Consider the following 17850-nt stretch of genomic DNA (forward strand, 5'->3'; position numbering starts at 1 on the left):
TTGTCTTTAAAAAAAAAAACAACAGACTGGAGTTGCTTGCTCTCCACTTTAGTGCCATTGAGTCTTGATGACGCAGAAGTGATTGCCCCCGATTTCTCAGGTTTTTTTACTTCTTGTGTTTGTTGGCAGTTAACCAAAAAGGTTGGTAAAAGGGTTATTCTTGCACTGCTTGTGGATAAGGTATGGCCAGATCATGGAATCTCTGAAGTTCCTGTTAGCTGCTGTTGGCTGTATCCAGTTGTGGGCCGGTCTTGGCTGTAACATTTCCCGATAAAGGGCAGTTAGGAAGTGACTGAAAAATAATACAGTTGTGTGAGTTGGAATACTGGAATGAAAAAACTGGATCCTCTAGAAGTCCCAAAGCCAGAGTCGCCAAAAACTCCTCAGAGGAGCACCCTCCACAGCTTCAAGATCTGCTGACCACCAAAGATCTCCAGAGAAACACGATCCCCTCAGCTGCCAATGGGGGCCTGCAACGTTCAGACCTCGGTGCCTTGAGTTGTGAGGTAAATTGTGCCGGTTCATGTTATCCGGGGCTGAGGGGAAGGGCAGGAGATAATGGGATCTGAAACTCCACAGGCTCAGCCAGGACCTGGTTTTACTGGTGCCATGAAGTCTTGCATATTTCAAGTTGTTCAAGAGCACCTTCTATCAGCATTGGAGCTGACACAATGGCTTGTAGTGGAGGTAAAAGAGGAAATGCCAGGACAGCTGAGGGGTGTCACAAAGCAGCGACCTGCTTGGTGCTGCAGAGGCCTCGCCCATTCCCTGGCAGTGCCCACACTCTGGTACCTTTACAAAGTCCAGTGGTTTTACAGAAGCCTTTGCAGTACAGTGATCGCTGGCATTTTGCATGTTGAGAAATACAGCTGGGGACTGTGATTTATTGGATGTGGTAGAAGAAGATAGCAGGCTGCCTGATAATCCTTGGGAAAGCCATTGGTGTCTGGTTAAAGCTTGGCTTCTTGCAAGGGGAAGTAAAGCAGCTTAGGAAGTCATTGTCCCTTTGGCTTGTGCTCTGCCTCCTGTTCGCTGGGCCTGAGCTGAAAGGAGACATCTTGGTAATGGTGCTGCAGCACTTGCTGTTCCCTTGGAAGGGTGGGAACAGTGGAAAGTGCAATGTCTGTGTGTAGGAATTAAAGCTGAGAGCAGCTTTTGCAGATGCTGACACAACGTTGGCTGCCTTGTTGCAGTGCAGGCCTCATTTGCATGCCTGTCCCTAACTTCGGGTGCCCTGAGAGGTGACATTCAGTAGTTAAACCAGAAGTGGTACAACGGGGCACTGAGCACCTGGAAGTTCCCTGCCCATGGAAGCCCATTGGGCCCTGCAGCCTTCACAGCCAGCGAGTCCCAAAGTGCAGCTACACAAGTGCTGCCCTGGGAAACCTGTGGTCACCACATTTCTCTGGAGGGACCAAGGACCAAAATTTGGCTGTTGTGTGACCTCCTGGCCACTGCCCTGCCAGAAGCCCGTGGGGAGTGGCTGTGCTCTGCCTGAAGCACACGTGAGGGGTTGTCTGTCTGGGATACAGTGGGTCATTGTTTGCCATGATTGGGACCAAGAACCCTCAGTGGCTCAGGTGCCCTTCTCAGCAAAGAGAAGAAACTTGAGCCTGTCAGGGCAGGTGCAGAGCACGGCATCTCTGCCAAAGCCTCTCCTGGAGCACCACAGGGACAGTAAGAGCTGCTGCTGTTTCCCTGAGAAGGAGCACTTGGATTTTCCCTGGCATGTTGGCCTCTGCTGATCTTCTTCTGCAGTATGCACACAGGCATTGCTGTGCTGGTGGTCTGTGCAAAGCTGACTCAGTTCCCTCCGTGCTGCAGCAGGCCTCTGACTCCATCGGACTGCTCACAGGAAAGAATAAAGAAAAAGACACTGGATGTAAAAGAGTGTCGACCAAGGTTCGTGTTCCTCTGTAATAAAACATGCTGCAGAAATGAGCCTCTTCATCCCAGGGCCTGTAGTCTGTGAGAGCGACGTGTTGCTGCTGGGCTGCAGGCCCACCGAGGGCAGGTCCGGACAGGGACTGGTCTGGTGTGAAACGCGACCCCGCTGCCTCTCTGACAGCAGCGGCCATTCGGGAACGGGGAAGAGGTGGGACCGCTTCTCATCGACAGTGATCAGGGACCAAAGCTGGGTACCACCGTGGGGCGCCACAGGGACGTTCTGGGAGCGGGCAGGGTCCTACAGGGACACTGGGCTGGGCATGGGAGCGGCCGTTTCATTCTGCCGACGAGTTCGGCCTCGTCACGGGCAGAGGCGCCGCGGGCAGCGAGCGAGAAGGAGCCGTGAGTGCGGCACCTCAGCCGCGGCAGCGGCCCTCGCTCGGAGCGGGGTGCGGGCCCGGCTGTGCCCGGCGTTTGAACCGCGCAGCGAGTGCCAGACCGACTTCAGCACCGCTTTAACTCAGAGAGCGCCACTGAGGGGCCCGCAGCAGCGCCTGCAGTTCGGCAGAGCGCGCTGTAGGGCTGCTACAGGGGCGCTTCCCACAATCCCGGCCTGGCTCTGGCAGGATGCGCTCTGGGGGCGACACCGAGTTCAGCCGAACCGAGCCGAATCTGCCTGAAAACAAAGCTTACGGGTCAGGGATGGTTTGTTAAAGTTAAGGAATACAGTAACGCGAGGGACACGAGAGAAGCAGGGAAAAGCAGATTTACTGGAGGGTAAGGAGAAGCCAGAGCAATTTTGGGGTATAAAGTTCGTGGGGCTGAAACAGCACAGGGAAGGTAAGAGGAAAACAGAGGCAGGAAGATAAACAGGGAAAATGCTTTGATCTGAAAGCCCATCACGCGCGCCCATTAATGGTCACGAGAGCAGGAGGCTGGGTTCGGCTGAGCTCGGTTCGGTTCGGCCGAGCTCGGAGGGTTGTCCTCTGTTCGGGCGAACTCGGCTCGGTTCGGCTGAACTCGGAGTCTCTCTCTCCATTCGGCCAGGCTCGGCTCTCTTCGGCCGAACTCGGAGCCGCTCCCCGTGTTCGGCCGAATTCGGCTCGGTTCGGCGGAACTCGGAACCGCCCTCAGCGTTCGGCTGAGTTCGGCTCCGTTCCGTTCGGCTCCCTGAGGGCAGCGGGAGTCGGGCCGAGGCGGCACGCGGGAGGGCGGGGTGCCTCGCGTTGAACACGCAGAGCGCGGTGTTTTCCTGCCGCCGCGTCCCCGGGCGGCCCGGCCATCGCAGGGACACGAACGGGAGCACGGGGTTGGCAGGAGCTCATTGGGCAGTGACTGCACTCGAGCTAATCAATGGTCATGAGAGGAGGATGCTGGGTTCGGCCGAGCTCGTACGGTTCGGCCGAGCAGCTCAGCTTCGGATCACGAACTGGTCTCGTGTGAAATGCGACTCGGCTGCCCCGTCGCTGCCGGACCCTCCTCGGGGAAGCTGACAGCCCATGGCCCCGGCGATCCCTTCGTCCGGCAGCCGGGGAGCCCAAAGGAAGGGCTGGGGACCAGCCGCTGCCGCTCTCCCACCCGCGCCTCGGCCCGGCACGCGCCGGCCTCACGGAGCCGAGCCGAGTTAAGTCGAACCGAACCGAGCTCGGCCGAACGCAACGGAGCGGCTCGGATTTCACCGAACCGAGCCGAGCTCGGCCGAACCCGGCGAGCGGCGGGAGCGCCGGGCCCCGCTCTGCCGGGGCGGCAGCGGGCTGGGATTCTCGTACAGAGCCCCGGACGGAGAAGCCGGAGCGCCCGCACAGGTGTTGGGGGGCTCCGGGGCGGGAGTGGAGGCGAGGCGGGGCCACAAAAGCGGCAGCGGCACAAGAAGCCAATTTTTTTAGTTCGGCGCTCTGTGCGGAAGGAGCGGCAGCGGTAACGCGGACCAGGTGAGGGGTGGCGGGACTGGGAGCTTGGCGGGGGCCGGGAGGTTTGTCCGGGCTGGGGGCCGAGGTCGGGGCTGGGGGAGTCCACGGCCCGAGCCTCCCCGGGCCGGTGCAATGAAATATGTCCTAGCAAATCACACGGTTTTGTTGGTGTAAGACCAGGAAATGTCTCTCCAGGGAGTTTCCTGCAGTGAAGGGCATGATTTAGGTGGTGAGCTTTTCAGGAGAAAATTTAAAATACTTTTTAAAAAAGGGGTTAAGACATAAAAAGTGTCTTAAAGCAGGGCTGTTTGCAACTCTTTGCAATTGAAGAGATGCTTGATTTATGGCTGGTGTGAAAAAAAAATAATATATATATATATATTTAGAACAGCTCCTTGCTAATCATCTTCTTTAGGATCGAACAGTACCGTTGAAACTTCTCTTAATATGTAATTACAATGGCTGAAGTGAAATCCACATGCAATTGAGTCAAGGTATTAAAGTTTAGCTAAATGTCTTACAACCTTTCATATTCTTTCATAAAAACTTCCCTAGAGAAATGAACAGAAGCCGGTATATTCTACTTAGAACAGCCATTTGCTGTAGGCAGCGCTGCAGAACTCTGCCTTATGGTAGTCACCAGCAGACAAGGACAGGTGCAGTTTTATAAAGCCTTTATTTATTTCTTTTTTAAGTGATGGAATTGAAAAGCACATAGTGTGACAGAACACAGAATATTCATGAAATGTCCATTCAGTACCAATGGAAAAAGGGTAAGGGGTGGGAGAAGTTACACAGAAAGTTTTTTCTTCATGTTTTTCCCACTGGCAACCTAAATTGGAGAGACAAAAGAGAGTATTTTGTAAAATGTCAGCATACTGGTAACTGCTTCAGTTTTTTGAGCCCTGTGCAGTGGCAGATGTTAAAACAATTAGGGAAAGCACAGGTGGTGGTTAAAGGGGAGCTGGATGCTTTTTGGGGATAAAGGAGTTAAGTGGATGGAAGGGGCAGACAGATTGACAGACAAAGGTATTTGTCCATTACTGCTGTTACCTACCTTAGGTTAAGCACCAATTCCTAATGTGGCTCTGCTCTGGACTATTAGGGCAGCACCCTAGGAAAAGGAACACAAACAGTTGAGAGACAGAAACCGAGGAGAAAAGTAGTTTGTGCTTGAGAAGGAGTTGTTAGAAATGCAAACTTGTGCCTGAATTATGGTTCAAAGGATAATTCTAATGGTACTTCCTGACCCTAGAAGCCACGTGCCCCTGGAAGTTGTGTATCTTCCAGTTTTGCCAAAGTAGCAAAGAAACTTTTGGAACTGATTAGAGACAAAATAATTCTTTCCTAAGTCTTCCCAATGTATCTAACTGTAATACTTTGGATGTAAATAAAGAAGAATTCAATTAATAAGCAGTTTAAGATACTATTAACAGTTCTGTGCCCTACATTAAAATGAGGTTGCTACTGCAAACTGTCATTTATACTTCTGGCAATGCTCCAGAAAAACTTTGTCTGTGACACGATCAGCTGAACTTCCAATATATCTGTATTTGTTAGGCGGTTCTGAGGATCGATCCTGATGCACTTTTTCCTGCTAATCCCAGAGTTTTGTAATGATCTGTAGCACAAAAGGAAGTTTATGTATGCTAGAGATAAATTTTACGCTTTTTTTTTCAACTGTGGCTTGTAGATATTTAATTCTTCTGACAAGGCCGAAGAGAACTTCCTCTAATCTGGGATTTAGATGCAGTTTGGACTTCCCGTGTGAAATTGTTCAGTGACTATAATCTCTGCAGCCAAGATTAAGCTCCGGCCAATTATTATAAGAGCACATGGACAAGTGACCGCAGCAGTTTGCAAAACAACTTTCTATCACAGTTTCCAGGTTCCTGTATTTGTGGTTTGGGTGGTGTCTGTTGTTTTGGGTGAGGTTTTTCTTGTTTGTTTTTTAAATTGGATTTGGTTTTTTGTTTGGGGGGAAGGAGTGTTTGTGTCTGCATGTGTGTGTGTTTTGTTTGTTTTGTTTTTTTAAAAGGAGATAGAAAGTACCTCTTCCCCAAGGCATGAGTCAATATCTGACTGCTTGCAGCACTTTTCCATCATGGCAGTGAAACCCCCAGAAATTGTCTTTAGTTGTTCTTCTGTCATCTGTGGCTTGCGTTTGATGAGGTTGACGAGCAATCTGAAAACAAAGCCACAAGACACAATTAATCTTGCCTGCTGAAGTCGGATTCCCCATTTTACCAGACACCCATCCCCCCAGGCACAGCTCACTTATGAGGGGTTTTTGTCATGCCTAGATGAGCCTGTGTCTGTTTGTGACTCCAAAAGCCCAGTCTAACACAACCATCTGTTTGCTTTGTGTTAACTCAGTTACAGGTGGGGAAAAACGTAGGGAAGTGATCTCTCTGTTGTTCTTAAGTACATCTCAAGATTTGCACTGGCAGTGGGCCTACATGGAACTGCTCAGTTAAGAGAGTGATTTTAAGTGAAGAAAAATTTCTATTTTGCCTCTTCCAAACTACACGATGTTACACGCTGACCGGGTCAGTGCAAACGCATCGTTCCATCTGGTTTTCTCTGTCAGGAGGGAAGCCCCAGTCAGGTGACAGAACAGGGTGTAGCTTCCTTCTGCGCTCCCCAAAGCGCTACGCTCGAAAAGCTTCCCTACAAGGTATTTCCTGGAGCTTACTTCAGCTGCCCTTCTTCGCGCTCAGCCGGAGGAGCGGTGCACATTTTATCATCGAAATTGAACATCATGGGGTCAAAGGGCGGAGGCACGTATTTGGTGTCGACGCCCATGGCAGTGAAACACGGTCTCCTGTATGAGTAGAGCTCATTGCAGCACTGTGAAACCTGGTCATTTATAGGGGTGCTCTCCTGCCTCTTGCACATGTCTTCAATGACGATGCTCAGCTGAAAAGAAGAGGGCAAAGGTGAGTTACATCTTCCCAAAAACACGGCAACTAGGTGATGTTTGTGTCACAACAGCATAGCTGGAAGTGGAAGCTATTGAATGTAACGCTAGCTGGGAAATGGCATGTGTTTAAAATTTAAAATATATAGGTGCTCCTTGAGTAAGGCATTTCTTTGTCTGCAAACAGTCTGGGCATTGGGCTACAATCAGTAGGCTTGAGCTTTTTAGGGCACTATTACCTTTTCCAAATGCAACCTGCTAACAGTCTCAGTCATGGAGCTCTGCGCAACCTGGTCCAGAGGAATGTATCCCTGCTCATGGCAGGATGTTGGAACTGGATCATCTTTAAGGTTCCTTCCAACCCAGGCCATTCCGTGGTTCTATGATTCCCAATTCTATAAGACTATATGAACTTACTTTTGCTTTCTGAGGAAAAGTGAAGTTTAACTAAAATTCTCCCAAGCTGCCATCATATGGCCATTTAGGCTCTCACATCCATTAAAAAATGAACAGACTTGGAATTCTGTTAGATAGATGCTTAGCGTGGTGTTTAGGAGAAATCACTGTGTTCCAGGATTCAGTATTTTTGCAAACAGGAAAAATCTCCAAGAGAAGAAGGCAAAAGCCTAAATCCATGTACTCACGTAGTGCTCGGAACAAGACATGCGTTTCTGCTCAGGTAGACTGCAGCACTTTTTGCCAACAGCTGTCATTTTCTTCCCGATTTCAAGCAAGGTGTCCGTTGATACCTGAGGCATTTTCTTAGTGTAGCGGACCAGAAGTCTGACAAAGTCAAATCAACATGAGTGTTAGCAGAGCATTCTTCAAATATGAGCACATCTAGCCCACTGAAGAGAAAACAGAAGTGAAGACCAAATCAATCTGCCCAAAGCAGCCAGTGTGATTCATTACACTCCAGAGTATTTATCGGGAATTGCTCACCCTTTCAGGAACTCTTCCTCGCCATGGGTGTTGAACAGCTCACAGTTTGTCTTCACAACATCCTCAGTTTCCTTGACATGCTTGTTCAGTTCCTCTTGCTGCAAACAAGTACAAATTTATTAGTAATGTTAGAGCAGGACTTGATGGTAACAGTCACACAAATGTAACTTCTGACCTCTTCTAAACCTTAACTACAAAATACTCATTTTGCAAGGTTGATCACTTCCGTATAGCCAGGTTGGTGTCAGGAGGATTTGATTCCCAAGTGGATCTTAAGTTCTAACAGAAATTTCCTTGAAAAAGCCAGCCACATTTTAAAAACTTAATTTAATTACTTGTTGGACTTATTTTCTAAGCAGTGAGGGTTTATGTTTATTTGTTTAAATCAAGTAAATATTTCCAATTATTATCAACCACGAGGGGAACATCTCTTGGCCAAAGCTTTCAGGAACTCAGCTTATGCTGTGTCTTGCTCGTTACTGAGTTGCAGATCAGACCTAAGTTGAGGTGTCTATGTGCTGGTCGTGCACATTCCCATCACAATCCATGAGCAGCCACACTCGGTGTAGGCAGTGGAGCTCAGAGAGTAATTGAGCTGTTAATTGTCAGCCTCAGGACAAGCAGAATCACATTTGAGATACAGAGGCCTCAGACAGTTAAGTGAGACTAGTCTGAAACATTGTAATGTGATAAATGAAATTGCTGTGATCTGAGATAACCCTGTATCCTTGCCATGGGCCATGGACTGCTCCACCTCCCACCAGGAGGACTTAGTTCCTCCTGGAATTAGTCTCTCCAAAAGCTTTGTCTGCTCTTCTGTAGGAGCTTCTCCACACCGTTCTCTTATGACAGGTACCAACCAAGCATTCTAGTCATCTGCAAACAAAGCTTGGCACCTACAGCGTTTCCGTAGCACTCGGCGGGGTTGTCTGTCTTGCAGCACTTATCCAGGAGTGTTTCATATCCCTTAGTAATCCTCATAATCAGCTGCGTGGAGAATTCAGGGTGTCTTCGTGAATATTCATAAACAAACCTGAAAGGCACAGGAGCAGACAGAGCTCCTGAATAACGTGCTGCTTTCATCAAGCACAGTGCAGTAATAACAAGGATATTTCCTCAGGTGGACAATCAACTTGCAATGCTGTTGGCACTACTTACTCGGACAGGAACGCATCATGGTTTGGCTCATAGCTTTTACACACTTCCTTATCTTGAATGTATTTCTCAACTAGTGAAGGAAGATTGTCAGGTTTGTCATCAAAATCTGCCTCCATGATGCACTTGGTCCGTTCCACAGCTGGCAGCTCGCAGCAGGGCTTGATTTTACTTGAGAAAATGTCTTGTTTAGAGCACAAAGAGTTCACGAGCTCTGACTGTAAAATTAATACATAGTATCAGACAAGCTGTGAAATAATAATTTAAAGACAGATTAATTAATCTACTCTCTCTGCTTCAGATTCTTCCCTTTTCACTCAGGTCAGCTATTTACTAAGCACTTTTCTAAGAAAATGCTGTCTTCACACAAAGAGAAATAACTGGGGCATGTGTTTGCTGAACTCGATGTGCAGGGTGAGCGGTGCCCTCCCTGACTCTAGAGGCTCTAAGAACACGAACTCTGGAAAGCCGGGGCACATCACCGAGTGCTCTGTCACAGGGATGCCTGAAGAGCATTGTCGGTCCACCCAGCTCTGATAGAGGACAAAACGTGATATATAACCCCAGAGCACTGAAACAAGCTGGTTCCACAAGTGTGTCCGAGTTCCAGTCAGCCAGGCAATATTCAAATCATCTCACAATTGCAGAGGTTTGTTAAACTCTTCTCTAGCATTCATTGGTACTCCAAGAGAGTTGGATTAATGGCAGTACACTTGACAGGACAAGAGAAAAAAATTGCAGTCTTTCTGCCTCTGCTTTATTTTTCCTATATGTATGATTGAGTTGAAGTGAATAAATACCATCAAACAACCTCCCTGTTAAATGTTCTGATTTTGGTCAAACACGCTGCATAGACTGCAAGCCATGGCTTCTTGTCCTCCTGATCAGACAGGGCTAGATCTGGAGCTGGGCTGAAAACTACTTCCATTAAGAGTCAGCTGTGCTGATCCTCAGCTTTTTAGTGCTTGAGGAACCTTCCAGCAGTGCTGAGTACAAGTTTAAGTTCCCTGGACTGTGAATGCTTAGCTGCACAAATTACTATCTTCCTAAACATTTTTCAAGTATGTAAACATTGTTTTAAAATAGTGAGCTCACCCAGTCATCCACGCATTCTATCATGTCCCCTTCACAGCACTCTTTGTAGACATCCTTCACATCATGGACCATCTTAATGAGTTCTGCAAATGGAGCCTTGGGGTATTTCTGGCTCATACGAACAAGTTTACTGGGTAGGAAAGGAGAAAATGGCACTTGTTTTAAAGCACTGTAGGGAACAGAAACCTTGCAAGTCACTAACACATGGTGGGGTAGGCCAGGATTTTTTCAAGTAAATACCCATTCTTCTCATCTAATTTCTGGTGGCTAAAAAAAAATGGGTATCAACATCTGCACTAGTAAAGCCAGAAAGGAACAAGTCTGTGGTTCTTCTGTTCTGCCGAACTGTAAGAATCACGCCCTTGTATTCCCCATCACTCTTGAGCTACTGGAAAGTGCTCCAGATTACTTGGCACAGATAGATGTAGTCCTGATTATACCTTTCCATGAAAGCTGACTATGTCTATATAAGATAATCTTAGTCAATGTTAGTGTATCAGACTGGCCACAGAACGAAAGCACCTCTGTCCCCAGACAGGTGATCCACTTATTAATTGTAAAAGCTTTTCTTTATCTTACAAACAAATATTTTAACAACTGTGATTCTGCCAAATCTGACTTTTTGGTTGGCTTAAGGTTCAAAATAGTGCCTTGCTTTGCTGATTAGTGATGTATCCATCACTGAAAGCTGTAGGCACTGGAATGGGGTACAGCTTTAGCAAAAGTGTGGATTAAACACACTGTAATCTCTGGTTCTGAGTGACACTCCAGCAGTTCATTCTCTATCTTCTGGACTGGTTCCAGAGATGGTTTAATTGCTCTGCAGCTCTTACAGCTGAGCTCTTCCTAAGCCTCTCAGGTTGACAAGCCTACATTTTATAAAAAAAAGTGATTGGAACTTACCTTGCTTGGAAGGTCCTCTCACCATACTTCTCAAGGACTCGACATCCGTGCTTCTGCTTCACACCTATGTGCTTGGCTCTTTCCTTGATGACAGCCGCCTGTGGTAACAGGACACACATTTGCACGTTAAACTGGTTACATCCAATGAATACGATTAATCCTGGCCTGTCTCTCCAAGTTCTTCATGCAAAGATTTGCATGAACAGGAAAATTCTGCCTGTTTCTCACTCAGTTGCTTAGTGTTTACCCACAGTGACAAATTTGTGTACCTTTTCATCCAAGCAAGCACCAACATCACTCTCTGGACAACAGCTTTTAAGTGCGTTTTCATACTCAGCAGCCAGACCCAGGATCGCTGGGGCATGCAGGAAGGGGTTTCTTCTTGCAACAGTATAGACAAAACTAGAAGGAAAAGGAAAGCGTAAGTTCCGTGCTCCAGTGACAAAAGCAAATGGTCTTAAACCTCTTGCAGCTTCTCTAACTTTTTTCCTAGTTTAGTAATCTACTTTTGAGACATAATGCCTGCTGATGGGAAATGCTCTGCTAAATCTCACCCATCCCAAGGCAGGACTCAGTAACTGTGAATGAAGTGTGAACTTCTGATGTTGTAAGCCATCTGGTTTGATGTACATCTGCTTTTTAAAAATGTGTTGTCAAATACTTGAAAATTCTGATCTTCAGTGTGAAAACTTCATCTATAGTCCTTTCACCAAGATTTTATTGCTGATTTTTAATGTTTTCACTGTTATCTTTCATCACTCTTGCAATTACACCAAGAGTAGTGGGAAGCTGGAGCAAATAAGTTATTAAATCAGTATTGCAAACACTGAGTTTTCAGCAAGTTTGGGGAAGAAAGGTCATCCAGGATTTGTAAAGTGGGATCCTTAACCCCTGTTTCAAGTGCAAAAGCCTTCTCTCACATGAAATGAGAAAATGTGATCAGGATAAGAAAGCAGAAGTGGCCATTTTCCTTACTTTCCGAGGAGCTGCACCCGTTGGTCCTTGTACTCTTGGCATATCACATCAGCAGCTGGTCTCTGGTATGGAGGAACGAAGTCTGGTTGGTGAACTTTGAAGGACAGGAAGCACTGATTCCGTTCAGGATCAGCTTTACCACAGCAGTCAGCCATGGCACCGTATGAGTCGCGGAGCTTCTCAACTTGGCAGATTTCATCCAGGAAAACGGAGGGCTGTAAAGGGAGATGCGGAGGGTCAGAACTAACTTTTACATATAGACAGTGGAATGTATTGTCTGTCTGCAAAAGAAAAGCCAGGCTGAGTAGTAAATTTTTACTGAATAAGATTTAGATCATAAATCAAAATAATCTACTGGTTTTTGCATAATTTTATAAAGTTTTGTTTTATGTAGTCTGATATTCAATATTCTGGTTCCAATGCTTGACTGAAAAAAGTTATTATAATTTAAATACTCTGTGCAAGACAGTGTTCTTGTTTTACTCACAATCTGACTAAACTGAATTTTCAAATTAATTGAAACAGGATTTGATGGAAACCTTTAGGGAGAACTGCTGTCTAGCTGAAACCGTTAGATGTCCAGGGATCCTAAATACCGGCAAACTTCTTTTGTTACCTGATTTTAGAGGAAGTTTTCTAAACCCTCCTAAACTAAGTGCCTTAAATTAGCACACACACACCTTTTCAAGTCACCCCAGTGTGAAAATCCACACACTTGGGTCACTTTAATACCTAGAATTAGGCCTGTACTTCACAAATGGGCTTTTGTATGAAATGCCAACATTTATTTTCAGGCAATGCTAAGCTGAATGCGCCAAAGCGTGGTATTTGGTCTCCAACATATGGCTCCATGGATCATTTAGGCACTTCTTAAAGGCAGGGATTTAGAACCTGATAAAAACAAGTTCTTCAAGCACTGAAATGTGAGCATTGGCCCATGACCACAGCCACACCTGAAAGGTTGGGGTGTTAAGTCCTCAAGGAGTGCAATCCTAGCAGCTGCACAGAGCGAGCAGAAACAGAGTGTAGAAGGATTCACTGCCTACCAGTGGTTTTGTGCATTCGGGAGCATCCTCGTTGGCCACACACTTATGTGCCAAATCAACAACGTCCTTCACCAGCTTAGACAGCCCATCATAGGAACATCTCTGGAGGTACTGGGCAAATGTGATCATGGCACTGAAATACAAAGCACAGTTTGGAATATGAAAATGAAGAACATCAGTCAATGTTTTCAAAGGTGCCTCTGAATGAAACTTGTTTGTCCAAATGACATGGCACAAAGATTGACCAGAATACCATACAGAGCATAGTGCCAGATCTCATATTTGTCTTCTTCTCACTTCCTTTCTGAACATGTTTTTAACCTTCCAAATAACCTTTTTACCTTTCCAATAAAAGAAGTCTTGAATAATACACGAGAAACAAACCAAAAAACTGATTGGAGTTTTCTGTCACTTTCACCAGCAAACTCATAAATGCCATCACCTAAGTTGGATTTGGCCACTGTTACAAGTTATGATCTTCAGGCTGCCTTCTCTTAGTACTCAGTGTCTGTCAGGGCCCTCTGTCTTTCCCAAAACCAGTTTCAATTGAAAATCACTGAATTGTCTCAGAAAACCTGTCACAGGTTTGTTTTTTGAGGTTGGTAGGTTTTTTGTGGTTTTTGCCGACAATGTCTCAATGTGGCATAATTTCTCTTCATTCTAAGGATATCAAAGCTGTATTCCTCATGCCTATTTTATTTTCAGAGGAGGAACAGAAGCTTTTTCACTTTCTTTGCAAGGGGTTCTTTTCCCAGAGAGCAAGAAAGTCATTGTGATGTTTGCAGGTCTTAAAACATTTCTAGGTTTTGCAGTAAGAGTAAGGGGCTAGCTCAGTGTTCCATTGAGACACACACACACTCCTTGTGAGCTCATACACTGTGTCTTGCTTTCCATTTTTGGTACAATATCAAGAGAGACAAAAAAGCCAATCAAAAGATGGAAGCTGAATGTTCACTTACACTGCCTTAAATGTCTCTTCCTTCAAGTCCTGGAAGCGATGGGCAATCGGACTCTTGTGGTCTAGGAAGAAAAACAAAGGGGGAGCGGTGATGTTCACTGTCACACTGGCTGTGCTGGACCCTGGGCACCAAGGGCCAGATTTTCACAAGTGTTCAGCATCCACACAACTTCTGTACTTAAGAGCATAAGAACTTGAACTTGTTCATTTGTCTACAGATACCTAACTCTTAGGTTTGCTTGTCTTTCTGAGGGAACCCAAGCATGTGATTTTTATGACTGAAAAGAGTATTTATAAGCATCTGCTTCATTCAGATATTCAAAATGGCTGTTGGGACTTATTAAATGTGTCCTTTGTGTAACCACCACCAACAAACGCTGCAGATAACGCACTGTGGCTGAAGTTTGATTAGAGCAAACATTCTTCTTCTGAACACTAAGTTCTTAACTTGTCAGAAGACAGAACTCCCAAAAGCACAGTGCACCTGCTTTTTCCATGCTGGAAAGGAACAGATCCTGAGTCATTGACATCTGTTCATGCACCACACTTACTTGCCCAGTTAAGTTGTCCTGAGTGTCCTACCCATCTCCCCACTGTCTCTTAAATTTACTTTCTTTTCAAGTCAATCGTATTTTTCTGTTCAATATGGATCAGGCTCCCAAGAATTGTTTGTGAAACCGTATTAAAGACATTAAATTGATCGAACAAAGACTTCCAAGAGAACAAATTAATCCTTTCTTACCTGCATCTCGTGCAGTTCTTTGCAGATTCCTGGATCTGGCAGAACTCAGGAGAAAAACAAATGAAATTAATGTTAACCACTTCATGGTTTCAGATTATGATGTGAGCAAAAATTGCTCAAAAATGCTAGGAAGATCGAAGGAAGAGCGTTTGCTTATATACCCTTCACTGCCCGTGCTTGTCAAATATTAACCCTCGAGCTGGCATCTGTAGATTTCCATTTGGCCTGAAGAAGATTTCAAAACTTCAGCTGCCCTTGCCAAAAAATATTTTGATATTAGTTATTTATTCTGTGTTGTTACACTGGGCCTTTTCGTCCTGAGGAGGTTGAACCTCCCAGCACCCAAAAAAGATAAAGATTTGCGTAAATTTCCTTATCAAATGACAAATAAGGAGTTCAAGGCATCAGACAAAAAAGTCATCAGGGCTAATCCTATAGCCTCTTTTTTCTGCTAGTATTTGTTCAAAAGCAAAGCATGTTGGTATTGTATAGCAACAACTCACCCAGAGAGGACTCAGTGCACTTGAAATTAGAGAATTTTAATTTTAAATCACTTTATTAAGATGAGATGGCTAATCTAGACATCTGTGGCTGATTTGAGCACTTGAGTTTGGTAGGTCCTGCTCTGGTTTTCTGTAGATACTGCCATTCACCAATATCCGGAAGACAGCCAAACACCTGGGTAAACATGTGTAAGAGCTGTCATTTCAGAATTTTTGCAATTTCTCATTTGTACTGACATTAAGAGTGATCGTTTAATTAAACATTGCTTTCCGCTCTGAAAAATTTCCCATTGATTAGTCAGTAACTTAGGAGATCAGACAGAGGAAGAAATGCCCAGTTTGCACAGAGTCCCAGGACATGGAATAAAATTGAAATTACTTTTCTAAGACACCCACTGAGATGCTTCAAAAAATCCTGAACAAGTACAAGGTTGGACCCTTGGTGAGTGCAAAGTGATGTAGCTTCCCAGTGGTAGATACTGGGATTTATTTTAATGAATTTATGTCCCCAGTGTGTGGATGTAAACCCACACAACTGGAGGTTGTGTGCTGCCTTGCAACTCTGCTTTGTGAGCACCCACATGGTAGAGCCGAGCATGTGGTCTCCAAACACTCCCTTAGTCTTTAAGTTCTCTTTTCGACTGTTTTTCTTCCTCAGGTGGGCAGTTTTGCCATAACTCCATATTATTCCTAATGGGAAGAGTAAGAAAAATTCAGTGATCAATTTTCTGGAAATTTAACTAAGTAAGTACATACATAATACTTCCTTTTGGTTTTGAGTGTGAATTTTTAAAGACATTTGAAATAAAGCAAATGACATGGTCTAAGCTCAAAATATTTGCAGGCAGTTTTCATTCAGGAAAATGCCAAGGCAATGCATCTTGCATTCCAGAAAGGCCGATCTATTCTCCAGGAATAACCACATAAAACTGAGATAAGTTCACAGAATAGTTTGATACAATGAAATTTCTACAGGCTGCTGCTGTTGCAAAAAAATTTTTGTATTTTCCCGAGTCTGCTCTTGATATTTTTGTAGGTAAAAAACAGCATTCTGTTAGTGATTTAAATTAACAAGGCTCTGTTTTGGGAATTAAAGGATTATTTGGATAACTCTTACATGAAGGATGATGCAGGAAAACCAGGTTGGCAGAAAATCGGTGTTAGAAATGTCATAATGCTAGACATTATGATTGTTTTCAGGTGGTTGTAGCAAAATCCCACATTTCTGGAGGATAATGGGAACCTATGAACAATCTGTACCTTTCAGACCTGTGCTGCTTTAGCCTAACAAAATCTGAGGAAAGAGCTTGTTAATTCAGTCTGTAATTATTTTACTGACCATATCCCTCTGTCAGAGAAGACCCATCTCCTTTGAAATCCTAAGAGAGCATTCAGTGGGACAGAAACACACCTTTAGGTACTTTTTGGATAACTATAAGGTGGTAATAACTGTGGTGTTGGTGAATGATGTCTTAGAACAGCTCTCGAGATGCTCTCAGGCTGTACCAAAGAAGTCTCCAGAAAACTACAGCTAAGGGCTGGGAGGGCAAAGCTGAAATTCAGCACAATGAGTGCAATGTTGCATCTTGAAAGCTCTCTGGAATTTTCCCTTGCAGCATTGTGCAGTGTTAGCAAGAACTCTCCTGGTCCCCTGGAGTTAATATGTAAGTTTGGAATACAGGGTCCATGTTTATTTCTAGATATCTTATGTTGTCTGTCCTGTCCTTCATGCCAATGGTTCATATAACTGCTGAGAGCTGAACTCCAATGCTCATGTTTGTTTAACAATATTAAATATTATACTGACCTTCCTGTTACTCAGTGCTTTCATACTGCTTTGAGTTCACTCCAATGAAGTTGTCCTGCTATTAGAAAAAGGAATTTATTAATGGCATTTTAGGATGATCTATTTTCACACTCATTTATATCTAAAGTTACAGTTGATAACTAGTTTTCATTCCAGGTGTGGGGAACCAATGGACAATAATTCCAAGATTAATTGACCTGGAAATAAAAAGAATGCATAATTTAAAAATATTTGATCATACCAGCCTGTGCAAAGTGGAAGAGTAGAAGCAAAGTGGACCAAGTTGTACTAATATTTCACGAGGCTCTTGAGAAACAAAGGTGATGTATCATAAGAACAACTGTCAGAGCCCTTTTGGGAAATAAGCACTTTTCAAAGTAACCTCTCAAAACTGAAAGAACATTAAGAAATCCTTTACTTTTGTGGCCCTCAATTTTATTTACTGTTGTTTCTTCTTTTTTTCAAGACCTATAGTTCTGTTTGTGGGACTGGACCATGAGACACCACACCAAACTCCGAGACAGACATTCCTGTGCTAGTAGCTGCAGCGAGTAGCTATTTTTTACTAACTGTAATGATCAGTATATTTCTAAATAAATGTCTGTAGCTCTAGATGTCTGTAACTCTGGACACATGGACAGGTATCAGGTATTTCTTTTTTTTCCTGCTCTGGTGCATGATGTTTGCCATTCTTATCACTGCTGTTTGGCTCCTGTGCAGAACGAGTCAGATATCTCAGAGAAGTGGCCTTTGTTTGAACAGAGATGGACTTGCCGATATAAAACAAGCAAACATAAAGATAGGAGGGGTTTGATCACTGCGGTAGAGCAGGCAGAGACCAGCTCAGGTGTAGCTAACAGCATCCCATGTCAGGTGTATCTCCTGGGCATATCATCAGTGAGCTCTGATACTCAACTGTTCATCTCTGGGCATCAGCCACTCACCTGCAGTGTTAGTGAGTTCTTGATCATTCAAATAAGGATTTTTGAATCGACAAGAATGACTAA

At 44.8% G+C, this 17850-nt stretch overlaps 1 protein-coding gene and 1 long non-coding RNA gene across 3 annotated transcripts; one reads left to right on the forward strand and one right to left on the reverse strand.

Annotated features, from left to right (window-relative positions):
• Nucleotides 1-3792: 3792 nt before the first annotated feature.
• Nucleotides 3793-17646, forward strand: LOC120752661 (uncharacterized). The gene is made up of 5 exons (XR_005700785.2): nucleotides 3793-3818; nucleotides 15695-15780; nucleotides 16653-16700; nucleotides 17000-17163; nucleotides 17310-17646. It is a non-coding gene; the product is annotated as an uncharacterized LOC120752661 (long non-coding RNA).
• ALB (albumin) lies at nucleotides 4853-16854 on the reverse strand. Of its 2 annotated transcripts, XM_040064091.2 has the most exons (15): nucleotides 16844-16854; nucleotides 14534-14577; nucleotides 13793-13853; nucleotides 12834-12966; nucleotides 11788-12002; nucleotides 11082-11214; nucleotides 10813-10910; nucleotides 9910-10039; nucleotides 8818-9032; nucleotides 8560-8692; nucleotides 7660-7757; nucleotides 7362-7500; nucleotides 6493-6716; nucleotides 5850-5982; nucleotides 4853-4911 (listed from the first exon to the last, which is right to left on the reverse strand). In XM_040064091.2, exons 4-15 carry the CDS (start codon nucleotides 12960-12962, stop codon nucleotides 4861-4863), a joined length of 1698 nt encoding a protein of 565 aa, XP_039920025.1. In that variant the 5' UTR covers nucleotides 12963-12966; nucleotides 13793-13853; nucleotides 14534-14577; nucleotides 16844-16854; the 3' UTR covers nucleotides 4853-4860. The 2 variants fall into 2 exon arrangements, with proteins under 2 accessions (XP_039920025.1, XP_039920024.1); XM_040064090.2 differs by lacking the exon at nucleotides 16844-16854 and having other exon boundaries at nucleotides 14534-14662.
• Nucleotides 17647-17850: the final 204 nt, after the last annotated feature.

The sequence above is a fragment of the Hirundo rustica genome, chromosome 5 (assembly GCF_015227805.2).
Source record: "Hirundo rustica isolate bHirRus1 chromosome 5, bHirRus1.pri.v3, whole genome shotgun sequence".
Taxonomy (NCBI): Eukaryota; Metazoa; Chordata; class Aves; order Passeriformes; family Hirundinidae; genus Hirundo; species Hirundo rustica.

Coding starts and splice junctions, on each gene's coding strand:
- ALB (XM_040064090.2), bottom strand. CDS start 14,618: ATGAAGTGGTTAACATTAATTTCATTTGTTTTTCTCCTGAGTTCTGCC. Junction 13,854..14,533: donor AAGAACTGCACGAGATGCAG/GTAAGAAAGGAT, acceptor TTTTCTTCCTAG/ACCACAAGAGTCCGATTGCC. Junction 7,501..7,659: donor GAGGAAGAGTTCCTGAAAGG/GTGAGCAATTCC, acceptor TGACTTTGTCAG/ACTTCTGGTCCGCTACACTA.